This window comes from Thamnophis elegans, chromosome 1 (assembly GCF_009769535.1).
Source record: "Thamnophis elegans isolate rThaEle1 chromosome 1, rThaEle1.pri, whole genome shotgun sequence".
In the NCBI taxonomy this organism is placed as follows: domain Eukaryota; kingdom Metazoa; phylum Chordata; class Lepidosauria; order Squamata; family Colubridae; genus Thamnophis; species Thamnophis elegans.
The window spans coordinates 154,864,952-154,891,299 of record NC_045541.1 but is presented as its reverse complement, the minus strand read 5'-3'; the positions used below and the strand labels follow the sequence as shown (position 1 = coordinate 154,891,299).

General features: G+C 36.8%; 1 protein-coding gene and 1 long non-coding RNA gene across 2 annotated transcripts; one reads left to right on the top strand and one right to left on the bottom strand.

The window, feature by feature from the left end:
- Positions 1-3,315: 3,315 nt before the first annotated feature.
- On the top strand, positions 3,316-25,958 carry PCNX4 (pecanex 4). The gene is given in 19 exon segments (XM_032235876.1): positions 3,316-5,325; positions 8,473-8,586; positions 8,588-8,746; positions 8,748-9,070; positions 9,072-9,194; positions 9,398-9,577; positions 10,457-10,520; positions 10,522-10,561; positions 10,564-10,720; positions 10,722-10,827; positions 10,829-10,885; positions 10,887-10,968; positions 12,483-12,583; positions 14,019-14,141; positions 15,356-15,719; positions 17,048-17,151; positions 18,525-19,579; positions 22,140-22,326; positions 24,562-25,958. Coding segments are annotated over 18 exon segments (3,555 nt in total). The 5' UTR covers positions 3,316-5,325; positions 8,473-8,508; the 3' UTR covers positions 24,814-25,958.
- Positions 3,634-6,026, bottom strand: LOC116521200. The gene is made up of 2 exons (XR_004256918.1): positions 5,654-6,026; positions 3,634-5,392 (listed from the first exon to the last, which is right to left on the bottom strand). It is a non-coding gene; the product is annotated as an uncharacterized LOC116521200 (long non-coding RNA).
- Positions 25,959-26,348: the final 390 nt, after the last annotated feature.

Here is a 26,348-nt window from a genome sequence, read left to right as displayed (position 1 = left end):
ATCAAACCTGAAAGAAGGATTTTGTAGTGTTTGATTAGATTCAGACTCCAGCGCTTAACAACGAAAATCAACTCATTTCTTCTTATTCAGGATTCCTGCTTCAGTAGAATTTAGCTTTCATCATTGCTCATGGATAGATCGGGCCATAAGATCAGCAGTGAAAGAAAGTAAGAGAAAATGGGACAAAGGGTAATTTGAAAAAATATGATTACAGATATTTAATCATTATTTCCATCAGAAACCAAGTGTAAAGGATGTAGACTAAAGCCATTCACATGTAAGAGTTTTAAGAAGGGATTTTGAAAGGAGATAACATTAACCAAACAGAATAGATTAACAAAGTATAGCTATTCTTGCTTTATAAAATCTCTCCTTAAAAGATAATCAGAGTACTGCTAACGAGAGAAAATGAAAATACTGCCAGATTTGCCAGTAAGAAGAAAAAAAGATTGTGGATGAAATGTTAGCATTTGGCCACAAGATGACACTGGATGGCAGTTTAAATCAAACCTCTGATGAGAAATCTTGCTGAAAAATAGACCTAACAACAAGAGAGATTTTGTTACAATAATGATTAAAAATAATCTGGTAACAACAAGCCCTTTTATCAGCTTTCCTTTTGATGATTAAAAAAATCTGCTTTTAGGAATAAATGATGAGATTAAGACATATTAGTTTGTTGCATTTTAATGCTCTTTAAGATTCCTTCAGTGCTAGTTCTTGTTTTAATTATTTTGAGCATGTGGAATGTGGCATTTTGTTGGTTCACTGTGAATCAAAACAGAAAGATGGGAGAGAGCTGAGAAGAAGCTGAAAACTCCTTTTCAAGTTTATAAAATAAATGGCAAACTGAAATCAGCATGTGCTATATGAATATTCGTCATAACATAGGGTGTATAAGAGCCAGTTTGGTATAATGTGAAGGCATCACGCTAGCAACTGGGAACACTGTGATTTCCAATCCTGCCATAGGCACAAAGGAAGGAGGCAATGGCCAATAACTTCTGAAATCTTGCCAAGAAAACTGCAAGGACATGACCAGGCAGTGGTCAGAGTCAACACTGATGCCAAAGACACACACACCTCGCAGCACCAAATATCAATTTCTGAACAGCATATTGGGCAGGAAAATGGGAAAATATTTTTAAATGGGTGAGAAATTAAGTTCTTCTTAAAATAACATTTTCCCTTCTCGTCTTAATTGATCTGCAAGTTTAAAATAAATTAAGATGTGAGCCCAAAAACCTGAAAGCAAAGTCTAATGTTTAAACAGAGTTTTCAAACAGAGAGGTTTGAAGGGTGAGACCAAGGGAGATGGTGGTGGTAGTAGCAGCAACAGGCAGCTTTGTAGCTGGAGATAACAGCGCTAGGAAGACTCTAGGGACAATAGTTGACTCTCATAAACAGCCTCTAGGCTGCAGGTTCTACATCTTTGTCATGAAATAATGTTTTGATATGTGTATGAAGGCGACCTCTAGCCCTCCAGTTGAGGCATGGGTTCATCTATAATTAAAGAAAGTGAGTAAGATGTTATATGCTGAAATGCTATTGCCAGCTCCAATTATATGCAATCTCATCCCAGCCATATGTGTTGATTCATTTAAATAACTGGGTAACATTGAAAATACTGATATATGGGGTACTCCAGCTTGCCAGGTCAGGCTTTTAAAATAATAATAATTTAATACATGTCTATTCGATCCAACTCTCAATGACTCTGGACAGCTCAAAACAAATTAAAAAATTACAATAAAACGAGTAAAACATAAATCTCAACAATCCACCAATATGCCTTGGCAGTGAAAAATAAATTGTACTTGAGCTGGTTATGGATTACCAGCTATAGTCTTTTCATGCCATTGTTTATTCAGATTATAATTACTACTTGAAATTCTCCTGTTTCATTTAGTGACAATCATAAAAGAAAATGTAATAATGGTATCTGACCATGGCAAAGAACAGAAGTCAATGTCTTGCATCTACAGATCATGCCTACTGTGCTCCAAAGTAAAGATTAAACTGGTGGTATGTCCATTTACAGGTAATCTTGAATGGACCAGAATGTAAGTCATTGCAAAACCCTACTCAAAATTCACATTTTCCATTGATCCTTTGACTGTTTGAAGAGGGCTGTTTTGGATTGTAAGGAGTTCAGGACAGGGATCTAAGTGTACCTCCCCTCTCTTTCTTCGCCCCCCCCCCCCATTACTATGAAAAAAAGTGTTCATTGTTGCTCAAAAGAAAAAATATAATTGGACATGAACAAAATGTCGGATTGCTTCCTTGCTTTTTTGCAATCCTTTAGCATGTGATTGCCTCATTTTTAGAAAATCACTTGAGTTTACCTAGAATTATGTTAGCAATACCCTATGTGCCATACAGTCTTGAAGATTCAATATGAAGCTCTAGATTAAAAATAACATAACTCATGCTCTTTGATGCAAATGAGGCCAAATTGGGAGCAAAAAGAGACTTTAACATTCAGAAAAAGAAGATGAATAGTACGTGATTAGATGGACAGTGCTTGTTCTATTATTAAAAATAAATCAGTTCTTTTGTTCTGATGAACCTTCTGCTCTATTTGCAAGGAATTATATTAGCAACAGAAACTGTAAGAAGCTGTCCAATAAATAAAGCTAGGCAATAAAATAATGAAGGCCTATTTAAAACCTAAGTTGTTACAACAGCAAAGAAAATTCTATATTTTTCAGTTATGAGAAGCAGTTAAAAACTTATCACAGCTTTAAACTGTGATTCAATGTATTAATCCAATTAAATTTTCTACATCAGCTATACTATTTATAGATTTAAAATATGCTACATAATAATCCATAAACAGTAATCTTGATTCTGATAGAAATCAGTATTTTCTCAAATGGCAAAGGAACATTATTTTTCATAGTTAATATATGCTTATACATTATAATCCGAAGAATGGTTTCATGCACTGCAATAGCATTATTTATGGGGGGGAAAGCTATATTAATTTCCAGAATATATTTGCTAATTCTGACTGCCACATTTTAAGGACGTTGTAAAATTGGAGTGAGCCTAAAGAATAAACTGGGGAAAATGAGCTGAGGTGGCGCAGTGGTTAAATGCAGCACTGCAGTTCAGCTGTTCTGCAGTTCGGCTGTTCAAATCTCACCGGCTCAGGGTTGACTCAGCCTTCCATCCTTCCGAGGTGGGTAAAATGAGAACCCAGATTGTTGTTGGGGGCAATATGCTGACTCTGTAAACCGCTTAGAGAGGGCTGAAAGCCCTATGAAGCGGTATATAAGTCTAACTGCTATTACTATTACTATGATGCCTGGAAATTACATTCTTCAAGAAGCAATAAATAAAAGTAGATATTTTTAGCTTGAAGAGAAATGAAATGCAATAAATTGTTTTCAAATCTATTTATTTGTGACTATATGGAAAGTCAGAGTCGTAGTTGCAAGTACCCTGCCCGGAGGAATTTTAAACCTCTAAAATTTTGTAATTCTAAGTAATACTACTAGATCAGAGGCGCACCAAATTTCACTTTTTGTTGTCATCCTGTAATCATCTAGATTTTTGCAGCTCACATCTAATAATCTAATCATACCCATTTTGTGAGACATGGCTATAGGTATGGTTTCTAATTAGATGGAGGCAGCTATCAACATTGGCTCATTTGGAAAGGCAACTGCAGAAGAACCATCTAGAAGGACAGGTCATTTTGCTGCCTTTTTAATTTTGCTGCAGAAGAATCAGTCAGCTGAGTGCAAGCAGGTCATGCAGAAAGACAAATAACCCAAAAATATCCTAACCATTGCTGTATTTCCCATACAATATCACTTGAAAAACATCTTACAGTGTATAATATTAATTTGACAAATCTAATAAGTACCCTTTAATGAGACTTAGTGCCAAAGCTATTTCCTGGGATGCAATGCTCCCAACAGACCACAAGATGGTACATTTTACTATACTCTTATGAACTATTTTCTTTTGTATATTTCTTTTAAAAAGCTATTTTACTGCCATCTAGTCTTGGAATTTATCCTCTTCCTCTTTGAATGTTTGCATTTTGAAAAGTAACATTTTTAACTTTAAACTTGGATAACATATTTTTTTAAAAGTTTGAACACTGGTAGGTTTATTTCTAGTGAGATTGGTATATTTCCATAGAAAAGTTCAACTAGTCATATGTATGACTCTATGCTATATGAATAGTCAGAAGGTTCTAGTAGTGAAGCTATTTTGCACTTTTATTTTTTAATTCCCAGTACAGAAAGGCAGACTGGGGGCAGGGGGGGATAGTGAAGGGTGGGGTGGGGACTGGCATGCTCTGGTCCATTGCAGGTCTGCCTCATGCATTGGATTTATGAGTTGGATGAAATATGTCCCAAATAATATGTCCCAGATAGTGGGAACTACCACTCCAAAGAAGAATGCAGGGTTAGAGTTGGGAAGATCCAGAAAAGATGCTGAGATCTACTACCTTCACCCAGTATGAGTTCAGCCTGTCCAGTTGCAATGTGAGATACTGATCCCAGTTACAGAGTGTTTAGGTTTCAGTTACTGCCGATAAAGTCGGTGCCCCAGCTAGAGAGTCTTGGAGCAGCACAGAAATTAAATAAAACTACTGAATCTAAGGCTGAAGAAGCTTCTTGAAACGTCTTAAGAGAAAGTCAAGTTGCCTCTTGAAAAAGACTTTTGGGACAATCATGACCTATGTGACCGAGAATCTCCATAGACATTTATTCATTCTAAACGGAGCAATTACTTTTTCACACTAACGTACTATGTGCCGCATGACTTGACTTTGTTTACACCGAACTAAAACGAGCACTTAAAGATGGTATTCGTGTATTGCAGACCCTCTTTATGTAGATCTCTAACATTCAGCGGACAAAGATCCGCAAAACGTCAAAAAATTCCCCACGGGGGGAATTTCACAACCTTGCACGTTGCCACTCACTTCCTAGGAATGGAGACCGCCGGACTCAAGGCTACCTACATTTGAGGCGGCATCTGCAATGCAAGTAGCCTTCAAAGCGCCCCAGCCGTCTCTTCTCAGGGCTCCGGATCTCTGGCATTTCTCCGGTAGGGAAAGCGAGCGCCTAGAGCTGGCGAGCCTAAAGGGGAAAGGCGGCTGAAGGCAGCCAAGAGAGACGCCTTCCCGCTCGGCGCTTCCACCTCCTTTCTCCCCCTGCCGAGACAAAACGGCCCATCAAGCCAAACCTCCCACGCCGCTTTCTCGCCCCTGCAGGGGGACCAGGCAGGCCGGAGCGCGGCCGTCCGCGGATGGGCGAGCGAAGGACACGGTTGCGTTGAGGTGAGGCGGGGAAGACGCAGGTATGTAGGGCGCCCGCCCGGGACCTGGTTGTTCCTCTCCCGGTTCTCTCTGCATCCCCGCTTTTAGCTAGAAGAGAGGGAAAAACATGGCGTCAGCCGTGAGGAAAAAGCGGGGCGGTCAAGAGCAGCGGCGTGTCCAACCCAGCCAACCTCGAGAGGCGGCTGAGAGGAAGAGCGGCGCTCGCTGAGGCGACCGGGCTCGCTTTTCCGCCTCCTTTAGTACAAGTTCGGCCTTCTCCTCCTCCCCCTCATTTCTCTGCGGCCGTGCTCGCCTCGCGCCGCTCCACGGCCGCACAAAGCAGCTAGACGGGGGGAGGGGGTGGCGTACGTGTGGAGGTGCTCTCTTGCCCCCCGGGCGTTTGGCTCTGGCGCAACCTTGGCATAATGGCCCTTTCCCCGCTAGTCGCCGAAACCGCCGATATCGTTTTGTATGTGTGCGCGGGTGCGTGCGCGCGCGCATTTCTTCCTCTGTGCAATTTATGCCTTGGCTGGAAGTGGGGCGGGGGGGGAAGGGAAGCCTTTTATTTGTTGTGGCTCCTGCAGTTGCCAAGTGAGGAGAGGCCAACCGTGCTGCTCTTTTTTAGTCGGATCGTAGCTGCTGTGTATTTTTAGGCTACTGGCAGTTTTTGTCCATTTATTAATGTGCCTTGAAAGCCCCAACCCAGCCTGCAAGTCGTTGCAACAACTCTGAAAATATAAAGACAGGTAAGGTGATCAGTTAGAGCTGATGTGGATGTGAAAAAGGAGCGAAGTGGTGGTGTTGTCGCTTCTGGAATCGGCTCCTCAGAGTTGTGTTTTTAAAGGTAGAGTTTGATGCCCCAGTGTAAGACAATGATAAAAACAGTGAATCACACTTTCTGCATATCTGAATGGCACTGATGCACACGTGTTCCTATTTTCTGGTTAACTGACAAGAACAAGTGCTATAAACAAAAATTTGGTTTTGACCAGTGCTGTATATATTTAAATCTCCACAAATCTTCATATGTAATTATACCCTGATGTATGCTACAAATCTCATAGATTGAAGATAGTCTTTGAAGCCTATGCCAGTAGCCCACTTTCTTACTTCAATATTAGTATAAAAGAATTTAATATGTAACTGATTTTGCTCTCTAGACAGTTAATCGTATTGGTGTTTTCCTGTTCTATTAGATAAATATATTTATTTTACATCCCAGCCTTTTTGTCAAAAATGCCTTTATCTTCACCATAAAGAATGTTTAGATTCTGTGAGGTCCATGACTGAGTGAAGAACTGAAAATATATTAATAGATGTAGTTTGATCCTCTAACAATAAGAATACTTTCTGGATCACAGTAACTCTAAATTTAGTGAGCTGTCTTGTGCCAATATAATTTGATCCAAAAGTTTGTCTTGAGAAAGAAAACACTATTTTTTTAGATGCCAGAACATGGCTTCAGGGGCACACTTAATCCCCCTAAAGAGTTTTAATACATAGTTCTGTTTACAACTCCACTATATATTATACCCTTACATATGCATAGGAGCTCACATTTTAAAAAGTGTCTTCCTGTAATAGCTTTGTTGCTTTTGGGAAAAGGAGTCATTTTCAACTGCTTTCCTGACAGGGAGAGCAAATTGATTTTCTTAGTTGATCAGTAGGACAAATGAAATTGGGTAATGTAGGATACTAGGGTCTGTTGCAGTGAAGGAGCGAGTCAGGATTAGAGATGTGCAAAACATTTGAAATATTTTGGGCTTCAAACACTCCATCTTGAAACAATTATTTTCAGATAGATTTTTCTAGCCTTATCAGAATTCCAATACTAATTCACCCCATTCAAACGGATCAAAACAGAACCGAACATTTCCAATAAAGGCACAACAGCTATTTTCAAGCTTGATGATTTCAAATTTTAAACATTTCACACTTCACAAATCAGGATAAGACACAAGAACCTGTTGGGTCAGTAAACCTCAGAGAAGGTTTGAAAGGCACATTACGTGTCCATGAGCTTGCTGATCCCTGGATCAAGCACACCATGGAAAATTCAACAGGGAATGAGGTATGGAGAGGGGGAGATAAATTGTTTATAGTATGTGTTCCCTTGAGAGTCAATATCATACTGGCTTACATTTATTTTGTTACATGATATGAAAACCAGTATTCCGAAGAGCATTTATTAAGAAAGTCTTACATTTCTAGTTTCTATGGGTTTTACAAGAGAAATCATATTAAATATTATAGTAGAAAGCTTGGGAATTGCACTTAACTTTTTTTACTAACAGAGAAAATTAAAAATAGGGCTAGAACAAGGTAATAAATGTTATTGAATAGCTATCTTGGTAGTTCTTTATTGCTAACAGAAAAGGCAGTTCTCGAGAATATATAACACATAGTGTAGATTGAAAAAGGCTAAAACAGATAAGAATGGTTGTGGGAACTGGCTATGTCTAGTCTAATGAAAAGAAGGATTGGGGTAACATGATAGCTGTCTTCCAATATTTGGGAACTGTCACTAAGATGGGGTGAACAGTCTATTTCGCAAAGCATATGTGGGCAAGACAAAAAGTAACTGATGGAAACTTATCAAAGAGACTTTCAACCTAGAACAAAAGAGAACTTTCCTGACAGTGAGAACAATTAATCAATGGAAGGCTTTCCTTCAGAAGTTGTGCGTGCTCTAGGTGTTTTTAAGAACATATTGGACAGGCATTTGTCCACAGGTGGTATAGGCCAGTGGTCACCAACTGGTGGTCTGTGAGGAAATTTGGTGGTCCGCAGAAAAGTAGTTGCAATTTTATATTGCACTAATACTATTTATCTTTTTTTAAAAATCCATATTAGTGATCCGCGGGATTTAAAATTATGAATTAAGTAGTTCCTGAGGTCCAAAAGGTTGGTGACCCCTGTATAGGCTTTGATGCTTAGGCAAAGGGTTGGACTAGAAGACTTCCAAGATCCCTTCCAACTTTGTTATTCTGTATTCTGTAGATTCGGGACAAAGCAATATAGTAAAGATCATTGGGTTTTTGAAAGAATGAACAGAAGCCCTGATGTTTAAAGTGAGGAATGCATGCACGGTTTTCTTTTAAAAAACACTGCTTTATTGGCAATATTTGAAAAATGCACTTTTGGTAAAATTGCTTTCTTTTTTCCTTTTTGTTCTCTTCCCTCTTTAGAAAAATGAAATTCAGGCCAAATTTGAGTAAATAATTATGGGCCCAGATGTGCCTCTATTGAATTACCACAAGCAAGAATTCTTATTAAAGCGATTTCCACAGAGCATTTTGGGTGGGCCCTCAATTTAAATTAGGATACTGTGCACCTTCTTACATCTATTTGAATCAGATTCTTCTCTTCTTGATACCATGGATTCTAGTGGAATTGGAACGCTTATGTATCAGTTTAAATGTTCTGCAAGACTATGGCACAGCTGCACTTTCTGGAGGACTAAATGCTTGTTGCAGCTATTATTGTTCAAGGAATAAACTTGTATGCCAGGCAAAAGACTGCACCTGTAGAAAGAATGCATGTCCACAATATCTTAACAGAGGAAGATGAGTGGGAGTTTCTAGCTGTATAGGTTAGAGACATCAAATTTATTATCCCAGGCAAAAAATATATAATTAATGTGTTTTTTCACTCACTTGTTGCTGGAGTACTATGTGGTTTAGGAACTTGTATTTGCTGCCCAGTAGAATTGCCTCTTTATATGGAGATATATTGGAACAACTGTGGTGATCTTCGTATTGGATGGTTGACAGTGTGCATTGGAGAATTCCTTAATTGTTAATACTGCTTCAGAGACAGCTACTTATCAAGCACTGGACACTTATGAAATTGTTCCTCTTATGAGACCATTCTACATTTTTGTCTTCATAGCAGTGGATCTTGCTCACAGGTAAAAAAAAATACAAATAATGACGTGCTCTTAAAAGGATATCAATCTAGCTTTGTTAAGTGACTTGTTTGATGCACATGGGCTTATTTATAGATAATGAAGTAAATTTATAATACAGTGAAAGGTGGACAGAGTTGTATTGAATCTTTTTCCATTCCATTTTTTCCATTCTAGAAATAATATTCTCTTCTACTTCCATTTAGATTTGTTGCTGATGCTGCAGCTTTAAAGTTGGTCAATCAGGTTATGCACATCGTATTTTTGTTGTTGCCACTTTTATGGACTTTGGGGATTCTGCCTCCATTGGATGCACTTTTTCTCTGGGGAATGGAACAAGTGCTGGAACTTGGGCTAGGGGGCTCACCTATGTCAAATAATGTAAGGTAAACATTATTTTACATAACTTCAATATTTCCAGATAGTTTAGTTAAGTATGTTAGTAACAATTTAAAAACCTTGTAGTATCTCAAGTGTGCAGGTATTTATTCTGGCATACATTTTCATGGACTATGACCAGTTCATAGTCATATAATTATTGAGAGGCAGAATAATCCAATAGTGAAATCAGGTGAAATTGCCCACATTTTATTTTCTGGTGATTTCAGTAGTTATACTCCACACATACAAATCATTTAGTCTCTTATACAAACAACAGACTGAATAAACATAGCAGTTCATTTATCTGATGAAATTTCCACAAAATATTATTAAAGCTGCTGAGATTCTGTATAAAGCATAGTAATTTAGTTAGAGACCTTATATACCTTCTCAGATAAATGCAAGTATCCTAGCTTGCCTTGAGTCCTGAGTCCTAGACTGTAGATTACTTCTAATAGAACAGTTGAATAGATAAATCAATTACCATGGGAGGTATAAACTTCATCTGAACTGGTTATGTTCATGCAGAAGCTGAAAAGTCTTCTATTGTGGATGCTGTAACTTAGATTCTTGTTTGGATTAAGAGTTATGCAGATTTTTTCCCAATTGTATAATTTTATGTGGGCTGCTAAAATGTCTTCTAAATACTTTACATATTAAACCTGCAGGCCTATTATACAGAACGTATATAATCGGCAGAATCTTACAGAAAGATAAATTGTATATCTATATCTATATATATATATATCTTTATTTCATAAACCACCATCTCCCTCCGAGACTGGGTGGTAAGTTTAGTTAAGTGGGAAAATGTTAGTGAAAATAGATGAACTATTTGTACAAATTCTTTCTTTCATATACATTGATTTATTTTTTTATTACAGACTGCTAGCAATGTTTATCATTTCTTTGGGAACAGCTGTTGCATCTTACTTCATCCCTAACACGCTTGGGTGTGGTTCTGTTCATGACCGGATGTGGATTTATACTATTCTTAATCTAAATGAGATTGGATTAACCGCTCAAATACACTAGTGATCAGCTGTTTAGCTTCCAGCAAATTTAAAAGCACGTCTTCCTGCAGAACACAATTGTATGGAGGAATTAATGTTCTATTTCATTGTACTGACTTTTGCTCTTCTGGAAGCTGCTTATTGCACTTCTTCCTGGTTTTCAGACATTTTCCAAGACTAGCCTACAAGGTGTTATTAGTTACATATTGATAGTATTGCTTCTTGCTCAATGGATTCTCAGAGGAGGTTCAAACAGTATATTTGTTTGGATTGTTTCGAAATCCCTTTTATCCAAAAGAACCTAATGACAACGAATGTGTCCGGAAGGAAGGAAAAGAACCTCAAGAAAATTGGTATGTTAAGGAAGATTTTACTCACTTTAGGTAAGAAATCTCAGTTTCTTCTTTTATATAAGTACAAAAAGAGTAAAATGCATCTTGTGAAATTATGAAATGTGTTTAGAGCAAGGGGAAAGTGGTGGTGATCAGATCAGAAACTGAGTAAAAGCTTATTTCCAAACTTTAGTTTCTGAAATTGATTTCTTCTCCCACCTTAAAATTTTAATAGTTTTAAGTTTAACATTGAAAGTGGTTTGCCTACAAACTTTGATTTTTGGGGGGATGAAAAGGTTATGCACCTTTCTCATATGCAAACAGATGATGTAAATTCTGAAGTAAATTCTGGGGAAATAATATTGGCCATTAGACAATGCTAGTATTATAGTTCATACAAAGATACAAAATTATTTGAAATATGTTGGATCATCTGACTTCTCCTTTATTAATTATGAAAAGGAAAACTGTTACCAAATATGTAACAATATATTATTCAATTCTTAAAATGTTCCGATTTCCTCAATCTACCACTTTTCAAAAGTTAGTGATAGAGTAACCGTTTGATGTTATATCAGGTTTGAAGCTAAAATTTATTTGATCATTTAGATATTAAATTTATATTATGACTTAGTATTGCTTTCTGAAATTGAAAGATCCAAGAACTCAAATGATTATGGGACATCTGATTGCTGCAAAGACGCCTCACAACATTTTAGAATTCTGCATGCCAGAAAGAATTTTTAGTATTCCATTTTCCAAAGTACTACATTACAAACTAGACAGCATCACCTTTATTTATTTGTCAGTTTATACATATTCCACTGTTCCCTCAATAAGTGACTTTTGTAAAAAAAAACAAAAAACATGAGAAAACTTTATACATTATTCAGTCTTGTTGCTTCCCTTTTTTACCTTGCCACAGAATTCGAAAGAGAAATCAGAAACAAAATAAAAATCAGAGAATCATACAAAAACTGAATAGCTATTTATGCAGTTGAAGGTTTTATATATACCATATTTTTCGGAGTATAAGACACATCTTTTTCCTTCAAAAAAGAGGGTGAAAATCTGGGTGCGTCTTACACACTGAATACAGCATTTTTGGCCTACTGAAACCCTGCCTCTTTTGCAAAAATGGACGTTCAGAAGGTTTGGGAGGCTTGCAAAGTGCTCCTGGGGGCTAGGGAGGGCAAAAATGTGCAAAAAACAGACAGTTTTTGCTCATTTTTGGCCCCCCATCCCCCAGGAGCACTTTGCAAGCCTCCCAAATCCTCTGCAAGCCCCCACTTTTGGCCAGTTTTTGCAAAAAATGGGCCGTTTTTTGCTCGCTTTTGCCCCCTCCCCCCAACCCCAGGAGCACTCTACAACTCTCCCAAAGCTCGTCATGCCCCCCCTTTTTTTGTTTTGCAGAGTGCAAAACCTTTTTTAAAAAAAATTACCTCTTCAAAATCATAGTGCGTCTTATATTCCAGTGCATCTTATAGTCTGAAAAATACAGTAGTTTTTTGCATAAGAAAAACACTCTTGTATCTTTTTTTCTTTTTCTTTTTTTGTAATTTCAGTGTCACCGTTTGCTATGATAGCATTTCTTTCCATAGACAATTCTCTACATCAACTTTCATCCATATATATTTCCATTGGATTTTCAAGAAGCTTTAGAATGGTAAATTTCAAGCATTTTATGTTTTTTATAGGATAACCCAATATATTGCAATGTAACCACTGAATCTATTAAATAAAAGACAAGAACTCATTCTAATTAGAAATTAATACTTGATTCCATGAAATTGTAGAGAATGTTTTTTTTGTATGTTAGGACCAATATTAAATTTAGGCATCTCTAGTTAAAGGGTTTTGGGTAGCATCGTTTGACCTCAAACATGGCACTTTTTGGCTGCTGACACTAATACAAAAGTAAGGATATTTTTTTAGAATGATTGTGTATAGAATCTTTTAGCATTTGGTAAATATTGATACAATAACATTCCAAGACTTGTTATACTCAGCTCAGTGAATTACTGTTTTAATGAAGCATATTCAGATGCATACCACAGCAAGAAGCCACACTTAGGTGAAACCTGGCTGAATTTGGATTCTAGAAAAGGTCATCCTAATTAGTATTTGGATAGAGAAACCATCTATGATTTTAATAGCTGTTAGTTAGATGGGAAAATTTAAAAGCATACAGGTACCCTTCAGTTAATGAACATTTGTTCAGAAACAATTCAAAGGTACAACAGTGCTAAGGCTTACAGCTAGGCCTGAAATTCATTGCTATCACAGTGTCCCCTTAGTCATGTGATTGCAATTTGGGTGGTTCAGCAACAAGCTCACAATTATGAGGGTTGCAGCATCTTGTGGTCATTTGATTGCCATTTTTGACTTTCACTGCTGCCTTCCTATAAGCAAAGTTAATGAGGAAACTGGCAGGTGATTGCAATTGGCAATTACGTGGCATTGCACCTAAAAGCAACAGCAGGAAGTACCAGAGTGCCATTGAAACTCAGCGCAGTTATGTGACATCACTCTTTACAATCAGATTACTTAGCAACAAAGTTCCCAGTCCTAATTACAATTGTTAACCGAGGACTACCTGTATTGGAATAAGCCAATGTCTTATGATATTATAATTCAATTAATGTGTCCATGAAAAAAAACTCAGTGGAAATATCCTTGAAACCATCCGGAGTCAAACCCAGTATGAGGGAGACTCTGTTATGTAATTCTATGTCTGCAAATTTCCTATATATTTCATTTATTCTCTAGTATGTTCTTATTTTTCTGATAAGAATACGGAGTATGATGTATTTCCACATGTTGAAGTTAGAAATTGAAATGAAGACCATAAAAGGTAGCAAAATGGAAAGAATCATAAAGTAATATTGTTACATGCACGCTCACTCACTCACTCACTCACACTCCATTGTTTGCTTTGATGCCTGGACTTCCATGGGATGCAAGATCGTGGAGAGCCCAGTAGATTTTAGGCAATATTGTTTTATTGTTCTGAAAAAAACAGAACAATGGGCTTGATCAGTCATGAACTGTAAAGTGTATTTTATATCTGTATGATGAAACTGCAAAAATACTTGTTTTAGGTGTGGCAAGATACAGAGCATGCTCTGTTGGATATGGTGGTAGTGTCTGCAGTGCAGTTGCTGGTGTTCACTACTGATCTCTGGTGGAACAAAAGCATTGATACAGGAATTAGACTCCTGCTGGTAAAACACTTTTATTTATCATATTTTACTTATGTAGGTTGAATCTCAATTTGAGAAACAAACTGATAGGGAACCAAGGTGATAGAAAACTACACTTACTGGATAAAAAAGTCTATTTTTTTAAAAAAATACAACAGTGGAATGCAGTCCATTAATACGACTTGCCTCCAGAAGTTGTGGGTGCTCCAACACTGGAGGTTTTTAATATGAGATTGGAAAACTATTTGTCTGAAATGGTACAGGTAGTTCACAACGTACGTCTACAACTGAGCCCAACATTTATGTTGCTAATGAGAAACTTGCTAAGTGAGTTTGCCCCGTTTTATAATTCTTCTTGTCGCATTTGTTAAGTGAATCACTGCAGTTGTTAAATTAATAACATGGTTGTTAAGTGAATCTGGTTTCCCCCATTGACTTTGCTTGTCAGAAAGTTGCAAAAGGGGATCACATGACTTATGACTGCAACCATCATAAATATGAGTCAATTGTCAAGCATTCGAATGTAAATCACATAACCGTGGGGAAACTGCAACGGTCATAAGTGTGAAAAATGGTCATAAGTTGTTATTTTCAGTGACATTGTAACTTCGAACGGTCACTAAATAAACTATTGTAAGTTGAGGACTACTTGTATAGGGTTTCCTGCTTGAGCAAGGGGATGGACCAAAAACCCTCCAATTCTGTTATTCTAATTATTTTATTAGCAAATATAGATTTTGTTGGCTAAATTGGATGAGAGATGATTTTCGTCTAGAATCCAAAATAATTTGCAGTCTTCTCTGGAACAGACTTTGACAGCATACTGCAGATTCATTCATGTAGGTATGCATAACTGATAGACGTTTTTGTCAAAATTTAGAGTCAGACTATTCAAATTTTAAGAATTTCACTTTGAATTAAACTCTATGACATATTGGCAAGCAGGACATCTGGCATACATCCCGATTTGCCTACTTCAGTCTATCTGGGAAAAGCCTTCTGATTTTTCAAAAGCAGCTTCACATAATTCTCTATTGACAAAGTTAATTTTCTCTTTCTACCCTCCCTTCAAAATTAATTCAGATTCTTCAATTGAAGTTCAGAAAACTTGAGCTTCCTTCGCTAATAAAAGTTCAGGGTCTTTCATAAACACTCCAAATGCTTTAGAAAAATGAAATCCCATGAAGAAGCATATAAATGAAGGAAATACATTATTGCTATTTCTCTCTTATTAGGTTGGAATTATTCGGACTCGGCTGTTTCAATTTGTTTCAAAATTGCAATTTGCCATTACTGTTCTCTTGACATCGTGGACAGAAAAGAAACAGCGACGGAAATCCACAGCTACTTTGATTACACTGAACATTGCTTTCTTTCCAATTGTATTGGCCATCATAGTGCTCTCTTCATTGCTTTCTTCTCCCTTGCTATCACTTTTTAGTCTCCCAATATTTTTGATAGGCTTTCCAAGACCAGTCCGAAGCTGGCCAGGACCTGTGGGCATGATGACCTGCGTAGGTCCTGATGCTGTATATTATCAACAGATGATTCCAAGTTTAAGGACTGCATTGCAATCAGCATTCTCAACAGGCAGGTTAGGTAAGTTAAAACGTGGCTCATGAGACCAGCTGATTAAGTATCCATGAACTTTCCCTCAACTGCAAAGGAATCTACTGTAGGTTTCTAGACACAGCAGGACTGATTTACAGGCTCTTGTATGATAATCTCATAGATGTAGGAAATTATTTGCTGCTATAATAATCTGAGTGAAATTTCAGTATCATAGAAATGAAAATAGAATTTCATATACTACCAAACTGATGCTTTGGTTTGCTTGTAGATGGTATCAGGTCCATGAGCTTAAGGTAGCCTACATGTATTCCCTCATCCAATTTAATCCCTACAACAAAATTCTAAAGGTAATTTGACTGAATGATAGCAATTAGCCCAGAATGTAGGTAATGGATTTGATTCTGTAATGACGGGGGAGAGCAAAAAGAGAGATATTTGAAATTTCCACAACTAACCAGAGAAATAAAAGCAGGAGTCTGATCGTTAGGAGCTATGTGTTTTAAAATATTTTTTAAAACCCTCTGGTCTTTAATGGCATCCTTGTCTAGATTTTCTTAGCAGGGTATTGTGTTATATTTTCATACTGAGCATATTTTTATTCATTTAGACAGCAATGTAGATTTAAGATTATTTTTCTATAAAAATGGTAACAAGAGAATGCACTCTTTTTGCTCAGCAGTCCTAATTTTAATGACATAAAGGCAGATTTCTTGAATTCATTTTTAGGCTATTCTGAAACTCAAGATTTTCAGCTTGGGCATGACTGGAAATTATTAATGACTGATATATCTCTAATCTCAGCCTTCAAATTGTGAGATGAGTGACAAATAAATTTAATAATAATGACTACAGATATACCAAAGAAAGAATTGGTGTAATATATTATACATAATACATAATACATTCATAATTTTTGCATTAATATATATTTGTAATTAATATTTTGCAGAAAATTGCAAAACTTTTAAATTTCAGCAAAAATGCCTGAAAATGATGTCGTTATCAAAATGTCACTAATTCTTTTGTCACTGAGATATTTCAGGAATAGTGTTTTTATCATTATAAAGTTCTATTTGTGTTATAAAACCACCATATTTACTACAATTTCTAAGCAGTAAAATACATTAAAAAATGCAAGCTCTGTTAACAGCCATTTATCTAGAATTCATATATATAATAAGCTTCACGTAGTGATTTTAAACTGAACCCATAATGCAGTCTGGTTTGTTTATATACCACTTTTCCAACTTGTGTTATTACATTATATGATCATTTTTTATTAAGATGTGGACAATATATATCAAAATATCCTTGAGTAAAAACAAATCCTTATTTGGGGATTCTTGTTTCCAAAGGTTTCTGTTCACCTGGATCCCACTACCTGTGCCGATTTCAAGACAGGTTAATATGGATCCTTGTTTTAGAAAGAGGCTATACTTACTGTTGTCTCAATATCAAGGCAAGTAGCATTGAAAGCATCTGTTGTTTTGCTGTAGTTCCTTTACATATTAGTAGAAATAACCATACCTCTTAAATGTACAACATATATATGAACTAGTTTTCCAAAAAATCCTGAGAAGAGTTGAAAATAAAAGCTTACTTGATTCACTTAAAATCAATTTAATTTTCTATTAAAAACTACAGCCATTTTCACTAGCTTCCATTTAAGAGGTTGTTGTATTTTCTGACTACACATTCCATACCCTATTATTCTCTCAAATTCCATGTTTAGAAACTAGCCAAAATGCTAGACCTAGAGAAACAATAAAGTATACCAAAACATACCCAAACAAATACAGATGGGGTGGTGGGAGAGAGTATCCAGGAAGACAGGAGTGTCAAACTGGTGGCCCCTAGACCAGATACGTCACAAGCAGGCCAGGCCAATCCCAGTTCCGCAAAGGGAAAAAATATCACGATAGGTCACGAGATGGCAATGTGACATGGTGAGTTTGACACCCATGCAATAAGGGCTTGGATACATGGATGTTCTGTGTTATATAAAATGAAAGAATCAGATATGGAGCTAATTACAAAATGTCATTGTTTGTATTTTAGCATTTTTAATTCCATTTCTCTAGTGAAAAAGTCATAGATACAATTAATCAAACACATCTTGAAAGTCATCTCAGATAATAAGAGCAAGAGGGTTATCTAATATTAATGATTCTCATAATTGTCCCATGTAAGTTGATACTGAGCTATTTTGTAAAGTTGTACACATTCCGAAAATGATTCGGTATCATTTAAACATCACTTTATTTTTAGTAAGCAAATTCCTTAGAACTGCAGCACCTTTTTGCAAGTTTAAACCAAATCCTAAAAAGGTTGGACGATTTTAATGCATAACACAGAGAAACTTTTTGTACAAGGCTGGAATGTTTTTTTGAATCATTTTTAAATTATGCACCACCTTAGAAAGAAATAGAAAAGGAGCATAATGTTTTAGTATGGCTTATATTATGTCAAACTCGCAGCTGGATGCATCACACAGTGGCCATACCCATGCCCGGTTTAGCAAAGGGGAGAAAAGTCCTGATATGTCATGTGATGCCAGCATGATAACGCAAGTTTGATACCCCTGGTTTATATGGTTAGCATTGATAATCTTTTCTCCTCCCTCTTCTTCCACATTGTTTTCATTCTTCTAATTCCAGATTGTTTTGATATCCAAATCAAGAAATGTTGTAAATAGTATATCCTCAACATTATGATTTGGTATGGGTCAGTAAATTGGTATGCATTCACCCTATATCTGAAGCATTGTGCTGCTAGCTGTCTATAAAAGTATTTGAAACACCTTGGGTGTTTGTTTGTTTTCTTTTAATCCAGGGTTTAGAATTGCAGGAAACCTCCTGTCATACTGCTGAAGCTCACAGAGTTGATGATATTTTTGCGATGGCCTTTGAACATCAGGAACATAATAAGATGTTCTCCCTCAACCCTCATTTTGGAAATATTTTAACACCTTGTGCTGCTCTTCCTGTAAAACTCTACTCAGATGCCAGAAATACCTTATCTGGAATAATTGATTCTCCTGAAAATCGGAAGCAGTTCAAAGAAGACTTCATAAAAGTACTCTTATGGATGTTAATCCAGTACTGCTATAAGAAATCAAAAACACCTAGACCTCTTGAAAAAATGTGTAAACCGCAACAGGAGTATTCTTCACCAGGACCATCTGAAGTTTTAAATAAGACAATAGAAAGATCAGATTCATGGAAAGATGAAGATGGACTCAGTATGGAATCTACAGAAGACTGGACTGATGATAGCAATCTCTTTGATGATGAACCTAGCAAAAAAACATTAAAAACAAATGTCACAGTACCACAAGATGGTTCACCAAGACCTTTCTATTCTCTTCCAGGCTCAGTAGAAATACATACCACGGATGATGAAGTACTTGAAGTAGCCAGTGTGAATAAACTCTATAAAACTGTTGTCCTTGGTCTTCCTGTTGTAGATGCTGGAAAACACTGGGGAAATATGGATTCATCCCCTATTAAATTCAGTAACTTCTATTCTGAGTTATTAAGCATTCCTGAAGAATGGAGAACTGCACCATTATCGGCTGCCAAATTCCATCAGATGAAGCAGAAGTTTCCAGTAGAGTGGTATCATTTTTTACTTGGCCAGCTAAACCTTTTTCATTTGAAAGAAAATCCTTCAGATTTACTCAAAGATCTTTTTAAAGACACTGCTTTGAAGGATTTGTATGCCCAGAGTGCCTTATCCTGTTATATTGCAATGTTTGGATTAGATGATACTATTGTTTCTCCTGGTCATATTTTCAGAGCCTACAATGGAAGCCTTCCATGGTCAGTCTGTTTGGAATGGTTAATAGGAAAACAAGAGTTATATCAATTAACACTAAAAACGTTCAGGTAATTATTATTTTTTTGACATGTACGTGTATACATCTGAACTAGATTGTGTTGTTTATGTTTGTCATATAATATATGTGTCTATGTGGCAGGGGTGGGTTCCTGCAAGTTCCAACCTCCACAAATCTACCATGCCATTTAGAACCGGTTCCAGCTCCCTCCCACCACCTGTCCGCACCACGCTTGCCCCGCCCACCACTCACTGATTGGCTGGCTCACCAATTGCCCCGCCCACCTCTAAGAGTCCTATCTAAACCTTAAAGTCTTAAAGCTGTCAAGTTTGAACATCCCTGGGCTTTTTTTTCTGAAGGGTTAGGGGTGCAAGGGCCTTGTAACTTGACAGCTTTAAGACTTGCGTGGTTCAAATGCCAGAGTTCCTGAGCCAACATTTTGGTTGCTAAAGAAGAGCGTTGTTAAGTGAGTTTCACCATTTTACAAGTTGGCCACGCCCACCCAGTCACATGGCTGGCAAGCCACGCCCACCCGGTCACATGGCCAGCAAGCCATTCCCACAAAGCAGGCCACACCTACAGAAGAGGTTCTAAAAATAATTGAAACCCACCACTGGTATGTGGGTATATGCATCATTGTTTTATTAATTTATTTTGTCATGTTTATGTAGTGTATATTGGAGGTGGTGACCATTTGAGAGCTGTATGCAATGAAATATCATTTTAATGTATGCCAATTAGTGCACATTTAAAGTGAAAATAAAGTTATTCTAAAATATGAATAATATTCTGGATACAACTATTTTGAATACAAATATTATTCTCTTTAGATACGAATAATATTCTGGCTATAAAACAAATATGTGCCTTATATATATAGTCATATAAAAGCAACACCAATCTAATTTGTCTCAGTGTATTCATGGACACAACTATGTAATTTAGTTTCTCACTCCCAGTATTCTTGGAGGTCCCTCATCCACATGCTAGTCAAGGTCATTCTCATCCCTGGTAAGCATCTAAGCCTAGGCAAGGCCAGCTAGATCATGCCAGCTGAAGAAACATATATCTTAGGTATGATCTGGGAGCAAGGTGTTTCTGAATCATGGTCTATGAGTTGGCTGTCCCTTTTAGTTTGTGAGAAGCCAAAGGGTTAAAGATGAGAAGGCACATCCCAAAAAGTGTCCATGTAAGTACAGCATTTCTATGCTAATAAAGCTTCCCAGGCAAGATTTTGATTTTGAAGGATATACTTTATAATACAGAAGACTTGTGGAAGAGCCAGAGTAGTATTTCAGGTATATCTTCTTTGTAAAAGCCCTACAGGTAGAATAGAAAGGGGCATTCTGAAAATGGTATTGTTCATTAAGTCAAAAAACGTAAACTGTCAAAGGCTTCAAAAATTTCAGAACAGAAGAGAGAGCAGTATCACATACTACAAATAGTACTGAATTTTTAAAATAACTATTCTAAGGGATCCATTTTTATAATACTGTAGCGGAAGAGCTATTGCTTTGTAATGAAATTTCACTAATGTGTTCCTGAAATTCTCAGTGAAAAAGCTTTCTTATATTCTTGTGGCAAGAAAATAAATGTGTTGCATAGGAGTCAAGTCGTTCCTTATGCACACCCACAGCTAGGAGGCAGATCATTGTGTTATGTGACACAATAAAAACATAAAACATCAGCAGATGCATAAATGTGGGTTGTCTCAAGTTTGCCCAGTGAAATTCAATGCAAGATTATAAAATATAACTTTTAAATTATGCGTAAGAATCACTTGGCAATTGGCTGCTTTACTCATCTACTCCACAGGCTATTGCTGTCCAGACCATTTGGTTTGAAATAATGGCAGATGTATATCCCTCCTGACAACATTAACATTGTTCCAATGTTCAAGAAGGGAGGAATTGTTGAGATGTTTTTTTAGTGTGAAATTGCTAGAAAATCATTCAGGTTCAAAGCAATTTTAAATTTTGCTTTGATGTGTTTAGCAAATAAGATGCCATGCCCAAGCAGATGAATATGCGCTGTCTGATAAATGCTTAATGAAAAAGTAGAGCTAAGTCAACATATTAGAAGGAAATTAGCGATCTGATTCACATATTGCACTAAATTATGGCAATCAGCTAAACCATAATTAGTGAGCTTCCATATCATGCTAATCCCTGTGTTATAATTTACAAACCTCTATATCTTTAGTTTGCTATAGGAAATCAACAAATCTGTAGCTTAGTCTGAAATTATCAGCATTTGAAATTACTGGCCAAATAAAGACAAAAATGTTTCATCATAAGACTAAAAATACAAGTTCTTGGGAGGTTATGATCTTAATATTGAGAAATTGCATTTGAATTAATTGAGTAGTAGATTGGAGGCTGTCTGTATGACTGCCTTCATAATGCTTGCGATGTATGCTTCTAAACATATAACAGTATGATAGAGATATTATGTCAGATTGATATGTCAACTATCAAGCTATAGCTAAACCTAATACTGTAGGTCTGCCAACCATTTATATATTGTTACAGAGGCTATTCTCCAGATATATCTCTGGAATTATTCTCATGTTATTCCTTATATATTTCTTTCTGTTGTGTGTTTATCAGATATACAGTGAAGCTTATGGTTGATAAAGCAAGCCTGGGTCCAGTTGAAGACTTTCAAGAGCTGCTAAACTATCTTAAAGAATATGAAAATGACTGGTACATTGGGTTGGTGTCTGAAAAGGAATGGCCACAAGCTGTTTTACAAGAAACGCCATACCTTTTTTCTTTGGGGCATGACCCAAATATGGTAAGAGTTTCCTGACTTTTAGTGGATTTTTGACTAATATGCCAATTATTCCATTCTTGAATTTAATGGCAATACTTACATGTTTTCTGTTGTTTGTCAAATAATTGTTTATCAAGCTGCTGTTGTGAACTTAGCCCTCATATTAGTATAGCACAAAGAAGCCCTCAGGGATGGGTGGCACAGTTTATTCATTAATATTTTAATTATGGATTTAGATAAATAAATAAATATCAATGAAGGACTTGTTTCTGGAAAAGTTTGCAGATAGTTTAATAATATCAGTTCCTTAACAAAACAGCTTAAGACCTGTTTCATTAAAAGATCTACCTAGTAATTAAGATATTAGAGAAAGCAAACTGTACTGTTCCAAATTTCAGAATTTGCCTTTGCCATTGATATCCACTTGCTTTGATTTAAGAAAATATATTAAGTTATGTTTTAATTGTCTTTTTAGGCTTTAAGATTTTATTGTATGAATATTTTCCAGTTAATTCCTGTACTTCATCTTTTAAAACAGAAATGCATGATTTTTTCTTGGCTATGGACTTTATATCTTGGAGGGCTGCATTTTTTTTAAGTGGGATCACAACATACAGGTAGTTCTTTAAAGACAATTCAGACTGGAATTTCCATCACTAAGCAAAGTAGTCATAAAGGAATTCACCCCTGATTTTATTACCATTTTGCCACCAAAGTTGTGAAGTGATTCACACAGTTCACTTTGTTTGTCCCTGGGGAAGATTGCAAATCACGCAACCTCAGGATGCTGCAGCCATCGTAAATACATACCAGGTGTCAAATGTCTTGAATTTTGATTATATGGCCATGGAGACGCTGCGGTGGTTGTAAGTTTGAGGCCTTATCATAAGTCACTTTTTTCAGCATCATTGTAACTTCGAACAATTAAATGAATGGTTGTAAATAGAGGACTAACTGTACTAAAATGGATTATAGATGTGTAATATGACCAAGCTCTAGCTATGTTTTAACATTACCCCCTCTATCATAATTAAATTTACAAACTGATAACCATTTTTAGAGACCTGTAGTGGCCTCCATTTCTGTGTGCGGCCTGAAGCCTCAAACGGACCATCTCTGTGATAAAAGCACTGTAGCAATAATTTGAAAGTAAAGAATAAAATGACTGACATAGAGGGAAGGTACACGTCCAAAGGAAACAAAACAACAAAAAACTTCAAAGAGTAACGCAAAATCTTACAGAGGCTCACCAGCTTCTCTACTGAAGAACTGGACAATAGTCCAGTTTAGGGGCCTTTCATCACATCATCAGGGCAGGAGCTATGCAGATTTCCGAAGAGATGCTATACAATTTATGATCACAATTGAGCCCAAAATTTATACTGCTGAGAAATTTGTTGAGTGAATTTTGCCCCATTTTATGACTTTTCTTGCCACATTTGTTAAATGAATCACTGCTGTTGTTAATAATACAGTTGTTAAGTGAATCTGGTTTCCCCATTGAATTTGCTTGTCAGATCATGATCATATGACCTTGGGTCATAGCAACAGTCATAAATATGAACCAAGCATGTGAATTTTTATCACATGATCATGGGGATGCTGCAAAGATCATAACTCTGAAAAAATGGGCAGAAGTCACTTTTTTCAGTGTTGTAACTTTGAATGGTCACTAAGCAAGGACTGCCCATACCAGAGGCACTGTAACCTAAAAAACACATGTCAAAGTTGTCACTAGATGATTTTTTTAATAGAAGCACCTACAGAATCTGCTGAATTGTACTGCATGGAATTCAGGGTCTTCTTCCATTAATCCTTACATTAAAAGGAATGCAACTTAAATTGGTTATGTTTCCTGTGGATCTAAACCAGTGGTTCCCAACCTTTTTTTGGCCATGCCCCACCTAACCATCTCTAAAATCCCAATACTACTTCTGTGATGTATAATTCTTACTTTACTCAAAAAATGAGTAAAGTAATATGATCATGATCTGACTCTACTCACATGGAGGAAGCCTAAAAGGCCATTAACTTGGTTTAAACAAGGTTCAAATTGCCCCCATTAAAAAGCAAATTGCCCCCTTGTGGGGCGTTGGTCCCACGTTGGGAACCACTGATTTAAACCAATCATATTTTGATCCAGCAGTTTTCACAATATCCATGGCCCGGATTTTTCTTGCTGAAGAAAAATAAAATCTGACTTCTCTGCAGTGTTCAAAGACAAGGCAACTTTTTGTACTTATTTTTATCTTCCAGGGAGTTTATACTGGCAGGATACTTACGCTTCAGGAATTTCGAGTACAAGTGGGAAAACTGAACGAGGAAGCTGTCAGAGGACAGTGGGGGAACCTCTCTTGGGAGCTGCTATATGCCACAAATGATGATGAGGAACGCTATAGCATCCAAGCACATCCCATACTCCTGAGGAACCTGACCATACAAGCAGCAGATCCTCCCCTTGGCTATCCTGTTTATTCCTCCGAACCTCTTCATCTGACTTTCTTGTAGTTCCCAGAATGAAGCCACTTCATTCCTTCACTGAAAATTGGGTGGAATGGGGGCACTTCTTTGGAGAGGGATTTTGAGCACATGCCTTTCAGTATCAGGTGACAATGGGAGAAGAATGCAGGCAATAAGATAATTATGTATTTTAATGTTGTATATTGTATACATTTTTATATAAAATCCCCCAAATCATTACCAATACTGTATTGACAAGTACCTTCCATAGGGGTATAAGTTTATATACCTTAAACCATAGATAAGCATTTTACTTTAAGATGGAGTCTACATCTATGATTGTTATAAGTTTATTTATGTGTATTATGAAAGGGATACTTGAAAAATATTTAATGTCTGTTCAATTTTGAAAAAGAAATGTTGGTTAAGAATTACAAATTGAATATTAAGGGAAAGAAATATCCTGGTTCAATAAGATGGAAGTTCCCAGCATCATTGGGCAACCACAAACACAGAGACTTGTAACCATGCTCCTACTTTCAAACAAATCCTACCTATTTACTAATGAGGAAAAAATGGGGGTCAACAGAAGAAGTTGTGAGGATACACAAAAAAGCAGAAAGCCAAGTCACAGTGGGAAACAAATATACTACCTGACAGATCAGCCATGAGGTTTGGGGTTGTGAGGGGACTGACCGGAGGTGGGTTCCTACCAGTTCGCACCTATTCGGTAGAACCGGTTTATCAAATCTACCAAACAGGTTAGAAGAGGTTCCACCAGTGGACCCGGAAAGCAGGCCACACTTACAGAAGAGGTTCCAAAAATTTTGAAACCCACCACTGGGACTGACCAAGCAGATTTACCATCATAAGGCTATATTGCTTGCAGGAGAGGTATTGTGAAATCTATATTTAATATCTTGTCACAGTGACAAAGCATTCTGTTCATCTGTAGTTGGTAGAACTGTAAACTATGCAGTGTAATTCCAAGAATCAACACTGGCTTTTGAGTACTTCATTGTTGAGTTGGAAATAGCAGATAGAAGTTTTAATTCTCCCAAGTTACGAAGCTATCTTATGAAAAATTGAAATGGAGCACGTTTTTGAGAGATTTACTAAACTATTTAAAAAAGTATCGCTAAGCTCATATATTATAAAAAGCTATTTACTAAAAGAGCAGAATCATCATTGTGGTTGACCAAAAATGTGGATGAATCTTGTTTGTGTCCCTTTGCCATTCATTTTCCTATCCCCACTCCCTCTCTTGACTGGCGCCAAAAATGTTGCTGTTTTTGCATTTTGAAAGAGAGGGGTTTAATTGGCTAAAATAAGCATTTAAAGCACTACAGAGGAGTGTAGGAGCAAGGTGGCGCAGTGGTTAAATGCAGCACTGCAGGCTACTGCTAGATCAGCAGGTCAGCGGTTCAAATCTCACCGGCTCAGGGTTGACTCAGCCTTCCATCCTTCCGAGGTGGGTAAAATGAGGACCCAGATTGTTGGGGGCAATATGCTGACTCTCTGTAAACCGCTTAGAGAGGCCTGAAAGGCCTATGAAGCGGTATATAAGTCTACTGCTATTACAG